A 22228-nucleotide genomic window follows, 5' to 3' on the forward strand; every position below is an offset into this window, starting at 1 on the left:
AAAATAGCAGATCTACAAGCTCATAGCGCGCCACCGAGTGGCGCGCTACGAGCTTGTAGGTCTGCTATTTTTGAAAAATCGAGGAAGAACGACTGACATTTTTAGAATCTGATCTCAGGTCAGAATGGGTTAATCAGACCAGTGTGTGTCCAGTGGAAACCTCGTATGAATCTGATCTCAGGTCAGAATGGGTTAAAGCTTTACAGATACAAGTACTGGAAGTGTTGTATAAAGGAAGGGTCTTGTGAGGGGTTTGTTTTGCTGCGTTTGACAACAGGGGGACTTTTTCTTAAGCGGAGGAAGGAGTCTGCTTGTAAAAAGTGTCAGCATGCTCGCTCTGTCATCCCCCTCTGTGTTACTCACTCGCAGACAACCTTGTCATTTACTGTGTCTGAACTATAAGCCTGTCATCTCGGCTCCGCACGCACGCGCACGAGCACACGCGCACACACACACACACACACACACACACACACACACACACACACAGGCCCACCAGCTGACCAGTGAGTCAGCTACTTGCTATAACTTCCTCATGAGCTACAGTTCACATACAGGGCAGTCGATAGATTCCGAGCGTTGATACACACACTGCTCCTGCCGAGGGACTGTATATTGATGATGAATGCACATGATTGTACTTCATGTGCTGGAGGTCATTGACGGCCCTAGCGGTGCATTATGACAGCCTTTTAGAGGAGCTTTTGTTGTAAATATCATATGCTGTTTGTGGACGGCACACTGCAATCTCTGCCTTTTCTCATTATGTTGTGGTTGTGTAAGTATGTGTATACTGTATATATTTTTATTTTTATAAAGGTCCCGATTATTTTGGGCGTTATGCTTTAGCTATTGAAAAATAGCAGATCTACAAGCTCATAGCGCGCCACCGAGTGGCGCACTACGAGCTTGTAGGTCTGCTATTTTTGAAAAATCGAAGAACCACTGACATAGAAACATTAGCTTTTTCAGAAAACTGTCAGGATGTGTAGAAGGCATTTTTTTAGAATCTGATCTCAGGTCAGAATGGGATAAAAAATGGACGAATTAAAGCTTTCAATGTGTATATAGCCAATACATTCTTGAAAAGATCTCCAATCTCTGCTGCATGGCCCATTCCCGGAAATTCCCACTAATACTAATCCCGGCTGTCTCATTCTGGGATTTGGGTGGTGAGGGGCCTTTTTGGGGTTGGGGGGTGGTGGGGGGGGGGGGGGGGTGCATCCCCTCCGTACCGTACCGTACCATACCATACCATAGACTGGAAATGTGACACTTTGTCATGGAGTCACTGAGTCATGCCAGCTCACAGAGTCTTATGGAACCTGTCATATGTTGTCCTATTTAGTCCTCTAAGTCTCTTGCCTTTGAACTGCCACCTGTCTGTCTGTCTGTCTGTCTGTCTGTCTGTCTGTCTCATTGATTGACTTACTAATTGCCTGCCTGTCTAACTGATTGACTGCACATCCAACAGAGACCTGTAGCCCAACAGCCAGCCCTCTATGTCTTTCTGTATAAGAGCAGACCAGCTGACTGTCTGTCTGTCTGCCCCGTGTGATTCACTGACCGACTCACTGCCCCTGCAGGCAGTTTTTCTTTTTTTTGTTATATCGTTAAGACTGTATTCCCCACTATACTAACAGCTGAGCACTGTTCCTGCACTATCGCATTTAGATGTATAAGTGCCAAACACCCGGCTAAAGACTTTTTTTTTCTCCCATTCACCTGTTGTGCGGCGGTGCCTTAATTCCTGCCTGGTGCCCTCTGTGTGCACAGAGAGGAAATCTCACACCACACTAATTGTATACGCGGGGCGAAACCAGAGCAGGTCTTAATCGTTGTGTTTTTGTTGTGAACACACATGAGACTGCAGGGGGACAGAGACACAGTGGGACAAAAGCACTGTACTGGACAAAAGTAGCTGCACTAGTGATATCCTGAGTGTTAACCCGTTTTGACCTGGGTAACGATTCTGCGAATGTCTTCCAAATCCTGACTGTTTTCTATGAAAAAGCTGTGTTTTTCTATGTCAGTCGTTCTCAAACACTTTCATGTCACTTTTCACGATTCTTAAAAAAATAGCAGACCTACAAGCTCGTAGCGCGCCACTCTGTGGCGCGCTATGAGCTTGTAGATCTGCTATTTTCCAATAGCTAAAGCATGACATAATGCTAACACCAAAAGGGGTTCCCGCCCAAAATGGGTTAATTCAACTCTGCGAGGGTCCAAACGTAACCTTTCGTACCCTCACAGAGTTACAAATGGATACATTAAAACAGAGGATTTCACTGTTTATAGTGACACATCATCATCATCATCATCATTTTTCGACCGTGGTCGAGATCATGGATTTCACAACGCCATGCCAGACTTCCCGGTTCTTCAGTGCCATCCCCAGTTCCTGCTTACTGATGCATGATGTGTCCCTATAGCGATGACATCAGGGTATACGACAGTTTTCTACCTCTGGTCTGGTTTGAGGCAGGTCTCCAGAGAAGAAGGGAAGATATAACCTCATTGTCAGCTCTGTATAGCAGTGGCTGGCAAACTGTGTTCATCTGGATCGGACTAGTGAAGAAACACGGGGAAGGTTGCCGTATATTAGATCAGTCGATGGGTGGCTCTTCCAAGACAGATTTTGCGTTCTCATTAGAAGGCGGGTGTATAAGTGCCATCCAACCGTTTCTCTAGTTTCTTTGAAAGTGTCCATGTATCGGAGCCATAGAATAGAATCGGCTCAACGGTCGTCCTAAATATCTTTACTTACTTTCTAAGCTGGGATGACCAGATCATATATGCATGTCATTGCAGGCTGACCAGGCCTTCCTAGTTCGAAAGTCCTTTTGGGAAGAAGATATATATGAACCCAGATACTTGTATAGTCATCAACCTGTTTCAGAGGAGTGTTGTTAAGTGCTTGTATAATGTGGTTATTGTTGGATTTGCATATATTTATTTACGTATTCAGTTTTCGTCTCGTTCTGATAAAGTAATAATACTTACAGTAAACACCAGTGAATGCAGCAGTTACAGTACTGTGTGTCTGTTTGGGAGAATTATATGGACTTTTTTTTTTTCAACTATCAAAATGCAGGTCCTTTTCCTGTGCCCAGTGGCGGAGCTGCACCGTGGGCCCCAACTATGTATTATTGTGTGATGTATATTGTAGGAGACTGTGCATGCTTGCTGTTGGCACACAGTTGTCAGCTGTGAGATGATAGGCCTGTCTCAGCTGCTTTCTGAGGGCTGAGGGATGAGAGAACAACACACACACAACATGCACACGCCCCCAGCGTGGCGGGGCCCCCCGATAGCCCCTCACTCCCATTTGCTGTGACGATAGGGGGAGAAAGGGGGGGGGGGGGGTGGGGGCAATGTTGTCCACAACTACAGGCCTTTCGACACCTCTGCCCTCCTGCCCTCCTCAGTCACATTGTGTGAGAGACACACACACACACACACACACACACACACACACACACGCACACACCCACTACCACACACATTCCTGGTGGATATCATATACAGAAGGATTACATTGGCAGCAAAGACACTGGGAACACCACTTTAAAAAGCCATTATTTTTCTCTCCTTCCTCTATTCTGTCTCTTCTACATCTCTCTCTCTCTCTCTCTCTCTCTCTCTCTCTCCCTCTCTCTCTCTCCTCAGCCAATGAGAAGATTGAAGATATCAATGGCTGCCCCAAGAGTCGTTCTCAGATGGTGAGTGACCTTCCATAAGTTTGTTTTGGCAGAACACCGCTGTGTCTCTCCCCCTCTTTGCGTTTGTTGTGTGTGCTTTTTTTCCTGTGTGTGTGTATACTCAAGTGTGTGAGCTCGCGCGTGCACGTGTATACCCGAATGCGTGTGAAGGAGACTGTCCGGCTATAGCAGCCTCGTGATGCCTGTGGCCCCACTGCCCTAGTGCCCTGGGGTTATAGGACTCGGAGTGCAGAGAGCACACAGAGAGAGAGCGTGCGCCTGGCGAATTGTAACGTTAGCAGACGGATGGGATGGTCAGGTTTAATTATTTTTCGACTCTTGCCGGCTTTCGCGGTGTGGCTTTGTGGAAAAACCTCTGGCCTCCTCCCCGACCACAGTATAGCTGGAGATCACATGAAAGAAAAGCACACAGAGGTCTGTGGCTTTATTTAGGTCCTTATTTTGGAGCAGGAACCCCAAACGTGCCTCATCATGTTTCACAAGAAAAGGACCAATTTACTCCACCACCACCAGGAAAGGAGGGAAGCTGGAATATTGATGACAGTGGGGAAAACGTCCCTTATTGCAAAACAATGTATGCCACAACTAAATATTCAGAAGTTATATAGCCCAGGAGAGCAGAGGTTTGACATCATATTTTGGAAAAATAAAATTAAGATACATTTGTAACTTTAAACACGTATTGCTTCAGAAATGTAGCATCTTCGAACACTATACAGTATATGCATTATGACTGTCATGTGTATTTATATGTCACTGTATTTTATAAAAGACAGCTTGCTTCATTCTGTAAACTGCAGAACTATAAGACAAACGTCGAAAGCAATGCTATACCCTCTCCTCTCCTCTCCTCTCCTCTCCTCTCCTCTCCTCTCCTCTCCTCCGCTCCGCTGTGTCATCCAGCTGGTGATTTAGTCATTCTAGAGTGTTTTCAGAAAACGGGTAAAGGAGCCAGCGGGTCCCAAAGGTAGCCGTGCCCTCGTCTGAATGCGAGGGGTCACAAATTGGGCCAGTGTGCCACAGCTGAGAGGGCTAATTTTGGCTGCGAGCCAGATTACTGAGGCCCCTCCAAGCAGCACCCAGAGAGAGAGAGAGAGAGAGAGATAGACAGTGAGAGAGAGAGAGGGCAAGGGGGTGAAAGTAAGAATGAGAGAGAGATGACAAGCGAAAGAAAGAGGGGAACACTTCCCTGTGTTTGTACAACGACACACACACACACACACGCACGCGCGCGCAGTACACACTTATCTCTGTCATCCAGTGAAGTGTCCAGCAGCCCACCATTAGGCCTGTCCCATTAGAGCTGGAATGGAGCTTTGAGTCGGTTTTGTTCCGTTGTGTAAACGTCACTCTGCAGCACTTTGTTACCCTCTTATTGAGTCAAATGGCAGGGGAGTTCAATGCCATCTGATTGAATGACCAAATGAAGTGCTTCCTTCAATTACGCGTGCGTGTGTGTGCGTGCGTGCGTGTGCGCGTGCGTGCACGCTCACGTCCGTGTGTCCTCCCTCCTTGTCTTCCACACAGTGAATTGTAATGTGTCATAGTAGTGTACTTTTCTATTGCTGTACGGACAATCTCTGTGTGTGTGTGTGTGTGTGTGTGTGTGTGTGTGTGTGTGTGTGAGACTGTGTGTGTGTGTGTGTGTGACTGTGTGAGCATGCGTGATTGCTTATATCTGCAGTCCATCTAGGCTTGTCGGCTTTAGATAAAAATGGTGATCGTTCAAGCGGTGCTGAGGGCAGGTGCACACACAGTCATTATGCAAATGGCCTGCTTTGGGTGTGTGTGTGTGTCAAAACACGCACACACACACATACACACACACACGCGCGCGCACACACGCACCACTTTCAAAGAGTTTAGCCGGTTGGCTGGCTATAGCCATGGAGGTCCATTCGGGGCCTGTTTTACTGCACTTGACTTGATTGCCGTTTCCAAACAGCACCCAGCATGCAGCGTCCAGAGAGGCTGCCAATTTAAAACACTCTGCTTCACCTCAGCCTTTTAAAGAATAAACATGGCAATGAGCTGAGAGTGGTATAAAACTACCCCCCCCCCCCTCCCCCCCCTCACTCTCTCTCTCTCTCTCTCTCTCCCTCTTTCTCTCTCTCTCACACACTCTCCTTCTGTAGCTCACCATGCTTATTAGCATGTTGACTTTTGCGGGGGAATGTGAGTGTGTGTTTTGACAACTGCCAGGTCCTCGTTAAACGGACCCCCGTCAGTGAGTCAATGGCTCCCCCGCCACCCAAAGACACGACTTTACACATTTGCCACCTCGTTGTGGCTGTGATGTGAGTTCAGTGTGGATTGGTTTGTTGACGACTTGACGTGATATACTGAGCTATAGGGAAACCACACAGGAGGCCGCGAGAAGGCACGCACGCACGCACACACGCACGCACGCACACACACACACACACACACACACACACACACGCACAGCATACAAGCCAGACAGCTATACATTATTTGATGTATATTTAGTCATTATATTCACTGTTGATAGACCGTAGCTTGATATATTACCCATTACATTATTGTTACATTATTACATCATTGTCGTAGGCTATTGATTAATTTCAGTAGTGTGTGAAAATCAACTATAGCAGTGATTTGAAACAGGGATAATTATACCATTATGTATTGACAAAGTTCTAAATTGTCCATAGTGGTCCCTCAAGGAAAAGATAGCTTTCTCCCCGTTTGTGATTAAATGCCAACTCTCCCCATGTGTGTACAATCACTCTCACTGCTGACCCCCGTGCAGTGTTCTCAAACCTTTTCGTGCCATTGAACGAAAAATCGAAAATAGACTTTCAAGATTTTCTTTCCCGCCAAAAAAAAATGGACCCCCACTTTGAAAAGCTCTGTTATGGATCCAACACGTGTGTGTCCTTATCACCTATCTCACCGGGAGGAGGTGACACATGATCACCTATACCTCACCGGGAGGAGGTGACACATGATCACCTATACCTCACCGGGAGGAGGTGACACATGATCACCTATACCTCACCGGGAGGAGGTGACACATGATCACCTAAACCTCACCGGGAGGAGGTGACACATGATCACCTAAACCTCACCGGGAGGAGGTGACACATGATCACCTAAACCTCACCGGGAGGAGGTGACACATGATCACCTATACCTCACCGGGAGGAGGTGACACATGATCACCTAAACCTCACCGGGAGGAGGTGACACATGATCACCTATACCTCACCGGGAGGAGGTGACACATGATCACCTATACCTCACCGGGAGGAGGTGACACATGATCACCTAAACCTCACCGGGAGGAGGTGACACATGATCACCTATCTCACTGGGAGGAGGTGACACATGATCACCTATACCTCACCGGGAGGAGGTGACACATGATCACCTATACCTCACCGGGAGGAGGTGACACATGATCACCTAAACCTCACCGGGAGGAGGAGGTAACACATGCGGAGAAACGTGCTATCCTCCTGCTTAAAACCCACTTAGGCCTGACCTCAAAATTAAAAAGAAATCTTCTAAATCCTCCAGTTTTTCTGAAATAAATATTTTCACGATTTTTCTAAAATAGCAGACTTACAAGCTTGTAGATCTGCTATTTTTCAATAGCTAAATTATAACATAATGTTTAAAACACCAAAAGGGGTTCCCACCCAAAAATGGGTTAACCTATTTAGACCTGAGGACGATTCTAAAAAAATGTCTTCTAAATCCTGACAGTTTTCTGAAAACCCCTATGTTTCTATGTCAGTGGTGGTAGGTGGTGGCCTTTTTCACATGAAGGACCCCCAGACTTATCTGTATTTGGCCGCGGAGCCCCATCTGAAAATATGTTGTTCCAGGGACCCCCGCCCAGAAGCAAAGATTTGAGTTAAAATTTTTCGATTTTCCAAAAATAGCTGATCCAGAGAGCTGTCCGTGGTGCGCCGTCGCGCACCTGACAATCGCAAATCATCTGTGAGTTTGTATTGCATCGCTGAAAAAATGTAGCTGGTTGTAAACTCAGAATTTTTGAAGACAGCTAATTAAAGCTGGTATGCAAAGTCAAATCAAGCATAAAGGGCCGTCTCAAGTCAATGGTCTAAACATGCCAGACCACCACATCACCGCTGTGACAGTCCTGTGGGTTGGATGTGATGTTATGTTATATGCCTACAGTAGTAGGTATGTACAGTACTAGGGATTTCACTTCTAGTGATTTTTACTAGTTGACTAGTTGCCTAGTCGACATTTAAAAACTGTACATTGGTGAATATAATCTAGCATTCTAGTTGATCTTGAGGCCTACAAAAACGAGAGAAAAAAAATGTCTTTTTTTTTTTGTACAATCAACAACTAGTTGAATAGTCGACTAGTTGATTAGTCGACTAGTTGAATAGTTGACAAGTTGCTTAAAGCCCTACTATGTAAGGAAATGAAAGGTACTATGTGTACCCAGGGTAACTGGACTAAGCTCAATAACTTGTTTACAGCCAGGCCCTGCTCATAGAACATTTCATGGTAGAGGTTCAATGCCTTGTCCAAGGGCACTTCAGCGGTGGTCATTTTAACGTGCCGGTCCGGGGATACGAACTATAGCGACCTTCCGATATCAAGACCGCTCCGCAAACCGTTCGGCCACCGCTGCCGCTGTACTGTATGACATGTACTGTATGACAGGCAGCCACTACACCGGTGTGGTCCTGTGGGTTGGATGTGATGTTACAGTATTTACAGTAGTAGCAGGTACAGTAATATGTACAGTATATGACAGGCATCCACCCAGGATGTTATGTACACTGTACAGTAGTACGTACAGTAATATGTATATGACAGGCAGCCACCCAGGCTGTTATGTACAGTAGTAGCATGTCCAGTAATATGTACAGTATATGACAGGCAGCCACCCAGGCAGAGAACAGACCCAGCAACGAGCAGCAGGGTCCAGGTGTTCTGATGACAGCCGTAGCCTGAGGAGACATCACAGGACCTCTGGGAATGTTTAACAGTCACCTCACAGCATGCACTTCCTTGTGTGTGTGTGTGTGTGTGTGTGTGTGTGTGTGTGTGTGTGTGTGTGTGTGTGTGTGTGTGTGTGTGTGTGTGTGTGTGTGTGTGTGTGTGTGTGTGTGTGTGTGTGTGTGTGTGTGTGTGTGTGTGTGTGTGTGTGTGTGTGTGTGTGTGTGTGTGTGTGTGTGTGTGTGTGTGTGTGTGTGTGTGTGTGTGTGCGCGTGTGCGCGCGAGAGAGTGTGCAGGTTTTCAAAAGGAGAGACGTGTGTTTCGGCGCGAAGAGAGAAAGAGAATGTTTGTATGCCAAGGAGTCGCTCAGTTTGCACCAATCACGCTGCGTCATGTGTTGTTCAGCATGTTTTCTGTGTGTGTGTGTGTGTGTGTGCGTGCGTGCGTGTGTGTGTGCATGTGCGTTACTCGGCTGACAGTAGCACTCATCGTTTCTATTCATCTGTTTAAACTGTATTGTCTCTCAAAGCCATGTGAGCTTTGTAGCACCGGCACGCTCAAGCACACGCACACACACACGCGCACACAGATGGGTTTTTTTTAACACAAAATATACATGAATTCAGTATTGGGTTTTATGGATGTCCCATTGGCATTACTTCCTGGTAATGTGTGTGGTAACTGGTAAGTGTATACATGGATACACTGATACGTTGTCAAACAGAACGACACCCATAAGGATGTCAAAGCAATCTCTCTACTGCATGGTTAATGTTTGAACAGGCGTCACAGTTGACTGGCACCTTCCTACTGTGTGTGTGCGCGTGTGTGCGCGTGTGTGCGTCATTGCTGAAAACATGTTGAACAACACATGACGCAGCGCGATTGGTGCAAACTGAGCGACTCCTTGACATACAAACATTCTCTTTCTCCCTTCGCGCCGAAACACACGTCTCTCCTTTTGTCTTGCACTGTCTTCCTATCTGATACAAAAGACAAAAACCCCCCCACACACACACACACGCACACGCTCACGCACACACTCTTTCCCATGCACCACAATAGCTGCTCTGTGACGGGAGGAACTGTTTGTGTATAGAGGGCTGTTGCGTGCCCTGCCCTGCCCCTGTGCTGTGCTGCTGTAAGCAGAGCAGAGCAGCAGGTGATGACAGTATAGCCGGCCGGTGGAGTGACAGGCAGTATACGTAGTTGGGGTTTGTCCTTTTTTAACGCCGTAGTAGCAGCTCATCCTGACAGGTAGGCGGCTCCACATGTTGGCTATAGCACACGTGAGTGAATGGCATCATTATTGGATTGTGTGGAGTGTGTGTGTGTGTGTGTGTGTGTGTGTGTGTGTGTGTATGCGTGATAACCTCCTTTGCCAGCAGCGGGGTGTTCTTATATGTGTCTCATGGAATCTGGTCACGCTGACAACCTCTGCTCTATATACAATGATCGTACATTTCATGTTTTTTCCTTGTATCTGGCCTCAAGGTGTTTACTATAGATTCAGCTGCTCGTTATGTTGTCAATGAGACTCACTATTCATTGATCTCAAGCCGAGAGTGTAATGGAATACACTGCGCTGTGACTGAAAACTGTAATGGTGACTGGAGGGCCTATACATACTGTCCTATATAGTCCCACCACAGGCAGGCATATACAAAACTGCCGTCATAAAGAGCAGTTGCATTATGTTTCCTATACAGTGTGGTTGGCCCAGCTATGGGGCAGAAACTGACCAGGTACGTAGTGTGGTTGGCCCAGCTATGGGGCAGAAACTCACCAGGTACGTAGTGTGCTTGGCCCAGCTATGGGGCAGAAACTGACCAGGTACGTACGTAGTGTGGTTGGCCCAGCTATGGGGCAGAAACTGACCAGGTACGTACGTAGTGTGGTTGGCCCAGCTATGGGGCAGAAACTGACCAGTTACGTAGTGTGGTTGGCCCAGCTATGGGGCAGAAACTGACCAGGTACGTAGTGTGCTTGGCCCAGCTATGGGGCAGAAACTGACCAGGTTCCTATAGTGTGGTTGGCCCAGCTATGGGGCAGAAACTGACCAGGTTCCTAGTGTGGTTGGCCCAGCTATGGGGCAGAAACTGACCAGGTACGTACGTAGTGTGGTTGGCCCAGCTATGGGGCAGAAACTGACCAGGTACGTAGTGTGGTTGGCCCAGCTATGGGGCAGAAACTCAGCAGGTTCCCTCCAGATCTGACTGACTGCATGGTAGTGTTGTGACACAGCAGGGTGGGGGGGGGGGGGGCTTTAAAAAAGGTCCCTGTTCCCTGGAGGTGTTAATATCTCTCTGGAGGTTTGGTTATTTTTACCATTGGGAGGTGGCGCGGCCGGCATACAGTAATATCAGCTGGACAGGCCCAGTACAGTATATGTGTGTGTGTGTGTGTGTGTGTGTGTGTGTGTGTGTGTGTGTGTGTGTGTGTGTGTGTGTGTGTGTGTGTGTGTGTGTGTGTGTGTGTGTGTTGGGGTGCTGTAACATTGCATGCATATTTCTGTTACTGCACATAGTTAGAGAGCCATGCAGATACATTATGGGGCAGCGACAGAAGTGGTGTATCGGTGTCGATGGTAGGTGACGGTGTATGGTGTATTTAACCCATTTTGACCTGGGAACAAAATGACAGTTTTCTGAAAAACCCATGTTTCTATAATGTCAGTGGTGCTCAATATTTCATGTCAAGGACCCCCAGAATTATATGTATTTGGCCTGCGACCCCCATCTGAAAATATGTTGTTGCAAGGGACCCCCCCCCCCCAGAAGCAAAGAATTGAGTTAAAAAAAGATTTTCACGATTTTTCAAAAATAGCAGACCTAAAAGCTCGTAGCGCGCCACTCGGTGGCGCGCTATGAGCTTGTAGATCTGCTATTTTTCAATAGCTATAAATTATAACATAATGCTTTAAAACACCAAAAAGGGGTTCCCGCCCAAAATGGGTTAAAGCAAAAAACACGGCAATGTTGTTTCGCAGAGGCCCGAGTGGTATTTCAATCGCGCTTTTAGGCATTTGGCAAATGCTCTCATTATGTAGAGCAGTGAACTGAAACCTGTAAACCAGAGAATCAGCTTAATGTCCAGTTACACCGATATTCCAAACCACTCATATAATGAAGCGATATACAGAGGAGCGCCAAGACAATTTTCCTGCAGAAATGTGTCATGAATTCATGATGCACGGAGCCAGAGAGCCAGTACTAAATCCACATTTCTATTCTGGAGAGATTTATGTTTTTGTTTTGTTTTGTAAATGAGTAGAACGAGTTGAGTAAAGAAGAAAGGGACCTGAAATTACTCCTCATATAAGTTTGGGGAGCTGCTGTATTCTTAAAAGAGCTTGTGGCATGTGGAGAGCACGCACACGCACAGACGCACACAGACACACACACAGACAGACAGACACACACACACACACACACACACACACACACACACACACACACACACACACACACACACACACACACACACACACGCAGAGAGCAGCTTGCCATGTGTCAGGCTGGCTAACAGCTGCTGCTGTGGGGTCAGAGGTCACAGAGATGACAGTGGGGGGGGCACTTGCTGTTACAGCTGACCTGCTGACCTGAGGTCAGCGTCCAGCTGACCTCAACTTCACCGCTAATTTATACAGTCATATTATAGCATGACGGTGTCGGTGTGGTTTGTGGAAAAATAGCTTGATCTACAAGCTACTTACATCAGTGCGTCGGCGCGACATTGATTTTAGGTTGTAGATCAGTTCTTTTTGGCAGGTTGAAGCGACGCCGTCGTCTAATGAAGTATATTTCATTGGACCAAAATAGAGGAACATTCGGTAAATACAAGCAGATCTATACAATGGTAACAAGCCACACGACATGCTGTGACCTTGTGTAGATCGCATATTTCCCGGCAAAGACATTTGGTAGACTACTACAGGGTCAACTTCAGACTGAACCAGCTCAGTGGCCCTTGTGGCTGAGTATCCGCCCTGAGGCTGCAGCGAGGTCGCCGGGGGGTTCGAACCCCGGCTAGGTCAATTAAGCCTCCCTGCTTGGGGTTGGATCGGGGTGGTCAGTCCCGACTGCCACATATTATACTATAGGGTCATGTCCAGGAGGTGTACTTGTGTACATCATGGGCCTCATGGCTTAGCAAGGCTTACTGTACTTGGGGTTTAGAGTAGACTGTATGTAGAGCCTCGGCAGACCTCGGTAAAATGAAGTATAAACGTTTGAAGTGGCTTAGCGCCGGTGTCACGTACAGTAGCAGCCTCTTAGTATGGAGACTTGAGAATTCACAGGTTCCATTCTGACCTCTCTTCACCCTCGACCATTTTCTGTGTTGTACCGAGGATTCCCTGTGAAATGGCAGACATACCTTTAAAAAGCAAACCTTTTCGGAGCTGAACTATATGCGGCTATGTTTAGAGCAGGGAGTGTAGCTCTGCTGCACATGAGGCTGAACGCGGGTCGCTCCCACAGCCAGACAGACCCCTAGCTGACAGCAGTAACAGAGGGTGGTGCATGTAGGACAGGCTATTTTCAGTCGCTGCATATTAAGTATAATTGTGTAATTAATCTTTCAGAGGGTGACTGGGGAACCTCCCAGACCCTCCACGTCTGTACACACACGTCTGTAGTGTACATGCATGCGTGCGTACATGCACGCACGCATGCACACACGCACACACACAAATGGCCAATGTGTATTTTAGGAGGCATCAGAGCTCTTTATCAGATGCAGTGATTTATTTCAGCTGCTCTACTTTAGGTTTAGGTTTTGAGTTTAGCTATTGAAGAATATAATATTTTTGAAAAATCGTGAAAATGTGGCGCAAATCTTTGAATATATCTTCTTTCAGAGTGAACGTTTTTAACTTAATTCCTTGCTTCTGGGGAGGTCCCTGCATGGAAAAATATATTTTCAGATGGGGGTCTGAGGCCAAATACATGTATTTTTTTGGGGGGGGGTCCCTGACATGAAAATGTCAGGGACGACTCAAAACTGTCAGGATTTAGAAGACATTATTTTTGCAGAATCGCCCTCAGGTCTAAATGGGTTTTAATCAGTTGAATCCGTAGGTGGAGATCGCTAAATGTCCGGCTCCGTTAAACTAGAGAATTTATGGCCTAGCATAACCATTATATACTGTACCTACAATAGTATGCAAATACTGGTATATTCTACTGAATACACTCCTTTACAGATACGCCTTCATGAATCATATTGCCGTTTCACTTGGACTGACTTGGGAAAAAGTAATGTGTCATCTTCACTTTACATGTTAAAAGTTCTTAGTGTTAATTCAAGCCTGATGAGTGTATACACTCATTACATCAACACTGATTTGACAGTTTACATGCTGGACAGCGCCCCCTCTTGGTGTCACGCCAGTTTGCAGCAACCACGTCCACGTTCCACTTCTGCATGAAATATGAAAAAAAACGAACAGCTGGCTGTTCTATTGGGGCGTGTGGATCATATGTGTATTGTTCCCTCACTCAAGCTTATCTGCATATTTGACAACAGCCTATTTGGCAAAGGCGTGCGTGCAGGGCCATTTATCTGCGGTGACAGCGCAACGGCAGAGTCATTCTTCCGTCGGTTTACATTGTGATTACATGACGGGCCGGCCGGCCAACTGGACCGGGGCTGTATTATAAAAAGGCCTGTCACGTGGTCCTATCGGGGACGGCACGCCACGGGGGCCAAATGACAGCTCAGCAGCGCAGCTGACTCCGTCCAGGTTGAGACGGCTGCTATGGCAACCGGGGTCAGCACTAGTGCACAGTCAACAACCGCCTCTGTGGCTGTGCTGCCGTGAGCGTGCGCGTGCGTGCGTGTTTGAATCATTGTTTTCACTATGTCATCATCATGACCGGTGGCCAATGGGAGCTGCATGCGCGATGCCAGCAGCAATGTGTGTCAATACAGTGCTGCTGGCCACGTGGCAATTTCAACTGTTGTATGATTTTACTCCGCCACGACAGTTCTACGATTCTTAATTTATGCTCTGTTGTATGACACGTTGTGACATTGTGTCGTCAAAATACAAGTGAACATATAGCTTAACTCCTTGAACACCTCGATAGTAGATTAGAAATCCTCTGAGCAGTGTTGTTGTCTTTGTTGGCTAAAACTAAGACGGAAAATGTCCGTCGACTACCTTTTTTCACTGACGAAATCTAAATACTGACAATTTCGTCAACAAATAAAAACTAGACTAAAATGTTAGGAAGGGACTATAGTGGACAGGAGATCCAGCATAAGTCATTTTACACCTGGTTGCATGCTGAAAATAACAGATCTACAAGCTCACAACGCGTCGCAGCGCAACGCGTAGATTATCGGTCTTGAGAAAAGGCAGTGGAGTGGAGTGACAGTGTACACTGTACAGGGGGTCACAGGCATCTATCCTACTGTATAACCAGCAGTAAGCCTCTCGATACAGGGTCTCTCTCTCTCTCTCTGAGGCTTCGGATGTGGCTGGACTCAAGTCACTGAACAGCATGTAAAATAATGAGTGGACCCAGACGCATCCAAATATTCAAATTTGAATGGAAATGCTGAGGCTGGAGTGTTTATCATATATCTCTCTCTCTCTCTCTCTCTCTCTCTCTCTCTCTCTCTCTCCACCCAGATTGAGAACATCGATGCCTGTCTCAGTTTCCTGGCTGCCAAAGGAGTGAACATCCAGGGTCTGTCAGCGGAAGGTAAGCTGAACCACACAAGCACACCACCACCCGCCTGAGTACTGAAATGCTTTTCCGAACAGTATATGCACTGTCACACACACTGGCTTTTATGTAAGCCAAACTTAAATCCCTCAAATTCCTTTTATTGTCGGATACTACTGATTCATCTCTTATTGGTTTTATTTTTATTTTACGTGGGTGTTATCCTGTACCTTTGGCATGCTACTGCTTGAAGCACTTTGTAAAAGTGACATACAAATAAAGCGGGAACCCCTTTTGGTGTTTTAAAGCATTATGTTATGCTTTAGCTATTTTTCTTTGAATATAATTATATTCTATCAGAGTTTCAGTTTTTAACTAAAATCTTTGCTTCTGGAGGGTCCCTAGCCCTGAAACATGACTGTCATGATGCAACTGAAGCCAGTTTTACGTGATCACTACATTTACAGTCCAAATTTCAAATATAAAGTCCTCGCCACATGTGCCACGGGTGTCAGAAATCTGCTGGTACAACGATTAGCATTGCTGCATGCCGCGTTGTTTAATAAAAAAGCATTTTTATCCGAGCACCCCGACTACATTTCTCAAACGGGGTTCGTTTGGGAAATTCCAGGTTGCACACCGGGAGCGCACTCGCCTATTAGTCTGTATTGGCAGTGCGGTCAGCGTGCCTATATCGAACACACCCAGTGCCACCCTCCCCCCCCCCCCCCCACCGATAGGGGTGCGTAGTTGATAGCCAATGGCAAAAAAACTGCTCGGATGAAAATGCTTTTTATTTTAACAACGTGGGAACACCCGTGGCACATGTGGCGAGGACTTTATATTTGAAATCTGAATGTTTATGTACACGTTTACAATGTAAATGTAGCGATCGTGTAAAACCGGCGGAAGTTAAGCCATGACGCTCGTGAAGTACGAACCGTCATGTGAACCATGGCTAGAGGGTCCCTATAACAACATATTTTCAGATGGAGTTCGGCGGCATATTACATTATTATTTTAATATCACCGTCAGGCCTAAATGGGAATAAATGTGAAAGTGTAAAAATGTACCTGTGATGGATGTGACTGTGCAACGGTAGAGTATATTATAAGTACCACATCTACAGTGCTTGGAGGTGATGAATTGGGGTCGCCTACAAATTATTATTATTATTAGCTGAAGCACAATATCTCCCCTAGTCAAGTGGGCATTCCGCCTTAGCTCAGCAGTAGAAATACTGTATTGTAATCTTGTTATGGATTTCTGCTTTTTGGGCGGGAACCCCTTTTGGTGTTTTAAATATTATTATATAATTTACCTATTGAAATAGCAGATCTGCTATTTTTGAAAAAAAGTGAAAATGAGGCACAAATCTTTGATTATATATTCTTTCAGAATATATTTTTAACTCAAAACTTTGCTTCTGAGTGGTTCCTGGAACAACATATTTTCAGATGGGGGTCGGCGACCAAATACCATATCATTTTTGGAGTCCTTGACATGAAATATTGAGAACCTCTGATATAGAAACATGTTTTCAGAAAAAAATTCGACGTCAGGCCTAAATGGGTTAAATGAACACTGAGGATATTGCTCAACCTTGATAAAGAATGTCTTTATCTTTTCTTTTTTTTTTTCCCCCCACCCAGAGATCCGCAATGGGAATCTGAAAGCTATTCTGGGGCTCTTCTTCAGTCTGTCGCGGTACAAGCAGCAGCAGCAGTCCCACAGGCAGAGCTCCTCCAACCAGCCGCCGTCCCACAGCGCGCCACACCACCACGCTCCCCTGAGCCAGCAGAGCAGCGCCCCCGCCCAACTCGGCCACACTCCGCATGGGACCACCCCGGCCCCCACGGCAGCCCTTCACGCCCAGAGAGCAGCGCAGGCCGAGATGCAGTCCAGGTGAGAGGAGCTCTAGAGACCAGGGGTTCTCAACCTGGGGGTGGCTACGGCTACTAGAAGAACAAACATTGGCCAAATTGTCGAAAGGGGCAAAAATTGTTAAAATAGCCGATCTACAATATGGCGTTGTGAGCTTGTAGATCTGCTATTTTCACAATGTTTATCCTTGGCACCGAGTCAAACAAAATGTAGTCTCTCTCTCTCTCTCTCTCTCTCTCTCTCGACAGACTGTTGACTCGCATCAAATTCAAAGGAAAGGCCGGCGCTGTTTCTCCTTTATTTTTGGACGATGGGTTCTCAGATTGTAACGCCAAAATGTAACGCCTCAGGGTGTCAGGGTGGGGGTCACGGCCTGGTCTAGATGACCTCTGACCCCTCTTCTGACAGCTCACTGTGTGGGACCAAGTCAGTGCAGTGCTGCCATGGAGGAGGAGGGCTTCGTCAACAGACTCCATGTGGCCTAATTTATATTCTGTGGCGTGGAGGCGTGCCTCTCTGCCACGTGCCGACGCCGCATAATTATACTGACTCTGCAGCGCACAGATGCTGTGTGTGCCTGAAATAGAAGGTGCATGAGCTTGTAGATCTGGTATTTTTGGGGGTGGGACATCAGGATATATGGTATAGTGCTGGCTATGATTAACCCATTTAGACCATGTGGCCGAATTAAAAAGAAAAAAAAAAAACTTCTAAAATCTTCTAAAGCCATGTTTCTGTCAGTGGTTCTCAAACATTTTCAGGACCCCCAAAAATATATGTAATTGTCCGTGGACCCCCCATCAGAAAATATGTTGTTCCATGCAGGGACCTCGCCCCCAGAAACAAAGATTTGAGTTAAAAAATAGCAGATCAATAGCTTAAGTATAAAAGAATGGTTAAAACACCAAAAGCGGTTGTTCCCGCCCTTAATGCGCCAACGTCTCACATTGTGAGTGTTCGCTGATTGAGGGATGTATAAACTTCAGCAAGACATGTTGGATTCGGCAGTATTGAGAAAGAATGTCAATATGCAGTATAGGGTATACTGTAGGCTATACAAAACCATGCATTTTGCATCTTTCCCTTCTGCCTCTTATAGCCTTTTTCTGTCACTTTTTCCCCTCCCATTTTGTCATCTGTCGACTCATTACTATACACTCTAACTGTTCCTGCCTCCTTTCATTGTGGATGGTATCTCGCATCAGCCATTTGTGAATGTAATCTCTCTCTCTCTCTCTCTCTCTCTCTCTCTCTCTCTCTCTCTCTCTCCCACGTGTCCCTCTCTTTTCCCTCTCTCCTCTAGGGATGGCTCTCAGAGTAAACTTCTCAAGTTTTCCCTCAGTCAGAAAAAGTCTTCTAGGTCAGCTCTCGCTTCCTTAATACATTTCTCCCCTCTCTGCGTGCCCCCCCCCCCCCCCCCTGCACGGTCAAATCCTTTGGTATTAATTAATATTAATTAATTGATCCACTTGTAACTCTGAGAGTTGTACAAATGGAATCAAATGGAACCCCCCACCCTATGGACCCCCCCCCATTGTACAATCGCAAAGTTGAATTAACACTTTCTCCCTTTCTCCTCTCACGTCCCTTCAAACACCCTCCCACCCCCACCCAGCCCTCCACCCTCCCCCACCAGTGTTGTTTTTGGCAGTTAGTTTTAGTCATAGGTCTCTTGAATAGATTTCATTTAGTTTCGGTCACATTTTAGTCACCTGGAATGTTTTGGTGTTAAGTCTAGTTTTAGTCGACTAAATATCACACATTTTAGTCGACTAAATCAACTGCAGATTCAGTCGACTAAAATGTGTTTTGGCGGTGCCTTGATGCCGTCGTAATGGCTGATTTTACACTAGCAGATCTACAAGCTCAGCTTGTATAGACGATCTGCTATTTGCAGCATGCAACCAAGTTGTAAAATGACTTATCCTGGATCTCTTGTCCACTATGTAAGTCCCTTCCTAACATTTTAGTCTAGTTTCTATTCGTCGACAAAATCGACAGTAATATTTAGTCTTAGTTTTAGTCATCATAGCTTAGTCTTCATTTAGTTTCCATTTAGTTTTCGTCTGTGAAAAAAGGTAGCCGACGGACATTTTTCGTCATAGTTTTAGTCGACGAAAACAACACTGACCCCCACCCAGCTCTGCACTCCCTAACATTAGGATGGGTTTTTGTGATGAGGGCAAACCACGTCCACAATGTAGTTCAATTAACAATTTAATTCAGAATAAAATCTGTTTTCTTTTTTTTAATGTAATATGCATGAGTGTCATTGTGGAGTAGATGAGGCACAGACCCCCCCCCCCCCCCCCCCCTCCTGGTTTAGGATCGGCCTGTAGGTCTGGCATCACGCCTCATTTAGCATGCCTGCTCAATGGACTGTGAGAGACCTTTAGATAACCCGTGTGTGCACGTGCGCGTGTGTGTGTGTGTGTGTGTGTGTGTGTGCATGCGTGTGCGCGCGCCTGCGGGTGGCAGTGTGTGTGTGTGTGTACGTGGTCGGGTGGCTGTGTGTGTGTGTTTATGTGTGTGCATGCGTGTGCACGCGCCTGCGCGTGGCAGTGTGTGTGTGTACGTGGTCGGGTGGCTGTGTATGTGTGTGCATGCGTGTGCGTGTGCACGCGCCTGCGGGTGGCAGTGTGTGTGTACGTGGTCGGGTGGCTGTGTATGTGTGTGCATGCGTGTGCGTGTGCACGCGCCTGCGGGTGGCAGTGTGTGTGTACGTGGTCGGGTGGCTGTGTATGTGTGTGCATGCGTGTGCGTGTGCACGCGCCTGCGGGTGGCAGTGTGTGTGTACGTGGTCGGGTGGCTGTGTGTGTGTGTTTATGTGTGTGCATGCGTGTGCACGCGCCTGCGGGTGGCAGTGTGTGTGTGTGTGTACGTGGTCGGTCGGGTGGCTGTGTGTGTTTATGTGTGTGCGTGAGTGTGAGTGAGTACGTGTGAGTATGCCTGCCTGACGAGCATGTCGTACATGGAATGTGACGCCGATAATTGACCTACAGTCGTGTTTTAGGATATGACACTGACACGCCACGGCCAGATTCAACCCTTATTACTGTAGTCAGCTTACTGTACTATAGTCTACCGTACAGCAATGTACGGTAGACTTAACCCATTTAGACCTGAGGACGATTCTTAAAAAAAAAGTCTTCTGAATCCTAAAATGTTTCTATGTCAGTGGTGCTCAACCTTTTTCATGTCAAGGACCCCCAGAATTATCCATATTTGGCTGCAGACCCCCATCTGAAAATATGTTGTTCCAGGGCCCCCCCCCCCTTCCCCAGAAGCAAAGATTTGTTCTGAAAGAATATATATTTCACGATTTTTCAAAAATAGCAGACCTACAAGCTTGTATAGAGCTTAATGTAGAGCTTGTAGGTCTGCTATTCTTCAGTAGCTATAAAGTATAACATAATGCTTAAAACACCGGAAGGGGTTCCCGTCTAAAATGGGTTAAAGGCAGGGTGGTCTGTTTTTGTTACAATGCGTGTTAAATAGCATTATATATTCTGATAGTATACTCATTGGTGTTAAATAGCATTATACATTCTGATAGTACTCATTGGTATAGTTCAGTAGTCCCTCCAGCACTTGATACAAACAGAACATGCATTTTCAGGTCAGGACGACAATTGTATCCAATTCCGAGCTCGAACAGATTAACCCATTTAGACCTGACGTCGAAATAAAATAAAAAAAAACATTCAAAGATTTGTGCCGCACTTCTACGATTTTTCGAAAATAGCAGACCTATACAAGCTCGTAGCGCGCCATTTTTCAATAGCTAAAGCATAACATAATGCTATAACACCAAAAGGGGTTCCCGCCCCCAAAATGGGTTTTAAACAAGTGGAATTGGAAGTAATGATGATGACCCAATTGGAAAATTGGAACATTTTAAGATGATTGATAGGTTGATAGGATGTAACAATGGCCACACCCACCTGGAAATGCATTTTCGGTTTATTAATTAAAGGAGCATTCAGTGATTTGGGTGATTTGGAAAAAAACGTGGTCCGCCCCGGTAACAAGATGCATGTGCCAAAAACGAAAACCTAAGATGTTTTGATCCCCACGGGTTAACTGGGGACAGGGAGGAACTCCTTATATGGTCAGCAGCACACTCTATAGTAGGGAGGATTATCACATCAAAACGAAGAAAAAAAAAGTGATATCTGAATTAAGTGAAATCACTGAATATTCCTTTAAAGATCTGGAGAGATGCAAAGACCCCTGCTACTCTTAGCACAAACACTCTTATCAGAATATAATGCTTTATAAACAATAGAGAGAAAAATATATACTTTTAGTCCCAAAAATATATCACATCATAATTATGCATCTGTAAAACAGCATATATAATCTGCTAATCTGCCCTTTTCTTTTAACATTGGATCTGTTGTTTCTGAGCATCATGCAATCTCCTTAAAAACTGGATTTGGGAAGTGGTCTTGCATTTCAGCCATTGCAGCCCATCCCAGATTCCACATTTGCATTGCACCTGCCAAAAATTATGCAACAGCTACACCCAGTGGTCAGCGTGTGTCAGTACATGTTGAAGAACTGAATGTATGCCTATAGAAGTAGTAGTGAACTGACATCTCTGAGATTTATTTTTTTGACTAGCTTAGTCATAGTTAGTAGAATCAGAAGAATCAGCTTTGTTGTCCCATCACACGATTATACAGGTGTAAAACGTTGGGGTGAATGTTTTGTCTGTTTGTTTGTGTTTGTGTGTGTGTGTGTGTGCGTGCGTGCGTGCGTGCATGCGTGCGTGCGTGCGTGCGTGCGTGCGTCTGTGCGTCTGCAAGCCCTGGACATTGCAATTACACTTATAAGAGTTATAACGGGAAACCTGCGAATAATATATATCATGCTTTCCTCATTTGTAGACCAGCTCAACAAAAGTCTCTCTTTACTGATCACCAAATAGAACTGGTCTTCTGTGGGGTTTTTTGCATTCACAGGTATTTAATCCATTTTGGGCAGATCTA

At 46.0% G+C, this 22228-nt stretch overlaps 1 protein-coding gene across 4 annotated transcripts in view; it reads left to right on the forward strand.

Moving 5' to 3' along the window:
- The window catches only part of nav2a (neuron navigator 2a), a 158074-nt gene that overhangs the window by 36297 nt on the left and 99549 nt on the right, over positions 1-22228 (forward strand). For 3 of the 4 annotated variants that reach the window (XM_080766478.1, XM_080766479.1, XM_080766481.1), the window contains exons 3-6: positions 3670-3722; positions 15313-15385; positions 17003-17255; positions 18538-18594. In XM_080766478.1, coding sequence (XP_080622604.1) covers positions 3670-3722; positions 15313-15385; positions 17003-17255; positions 18538-18594 — 436 coding nt within the window. The remainder of the gene's footprint in view (positions 1-3669; positions 3723-15312; positions 15386-17002; positions 17256-18537; positions 18595-22228) is intronic. The other variant, XM_080766480.1, reaches the window with a different exon arrangement.

This window comes from Protomyctophum bolini (genome assembly GCF_963924005.1).
Source record: "Protomyctophum bolini genome assembly, chromosome: 1".
Classification (NCBI taxonomy): domain Eukaryota; kingdom Metazoa; phylum Chordata; class Actinopteri; order Myctophiformes; family Myctophidae; genus Protomyctophum; species Protomyctophum bolini.